Source organism: Cystoisospora suis (assembly GCF_002600585.1).
Source record: "Cystoisospora suis strain Wien I chromosome Unknown contig_9401, whole genome shotgun sequence".
Lineage (NCBI taxonomy): Eukaryota > Apicomplexa > Conoidasida > Eucoccidiorida > Sarcocystidae > Cystoisospora > Cystoisospora suis.
Window position 1 is genome coordinate 1 of NW_027162175.1, and position 268 is coordinate 268.

The 268-nt window shown below is 47.8% G+C and overlaps 1 protein-coding gene across 1 annotated transcript; it reads left to right on the plus strand.

Annotated features, from left to right (window-relative positions):
- Positions 1 to 6: 6 nt before the first annotated feature.
- CSUI_011037 (uncharacterized protein) lies at positions 7 to 268 on the plus strand (the record flags this gene model as incomplete). Its single annotated transcript, XM_068071138.1, has 1 exon — positions 7 to 268. A coding segment is annotated over one exon (258 nt), but the record flags the coding sequence as incomplete, so codon positions are not given.

Sequence of the window (268 nt, forward strand, 5' to 3'; positions counted from 1 at the left end):
CTTCTTCTTGTTTATCTTCTTCTTCATCTTGGTCTTCTTCCCCTTCATTCGTAGTGGAGAGCTCTGCACCCACTCTTCGGCGTCTATCCAGAGGTCTTCTTCTTCGTCTTCAAGAGAGCGTCTCCTCCTCAGAAGACCTTTCAGCGGCTCTACATCCACCATCTCACCCCCACGATATCAGAGATAAGACGTCTAAAAGTCTCCCCACAACTAGCAACTATCTTCATTCAAGAGAAGGAGCCGAAGAGAGAGGAAGAGAGAAAGAGAG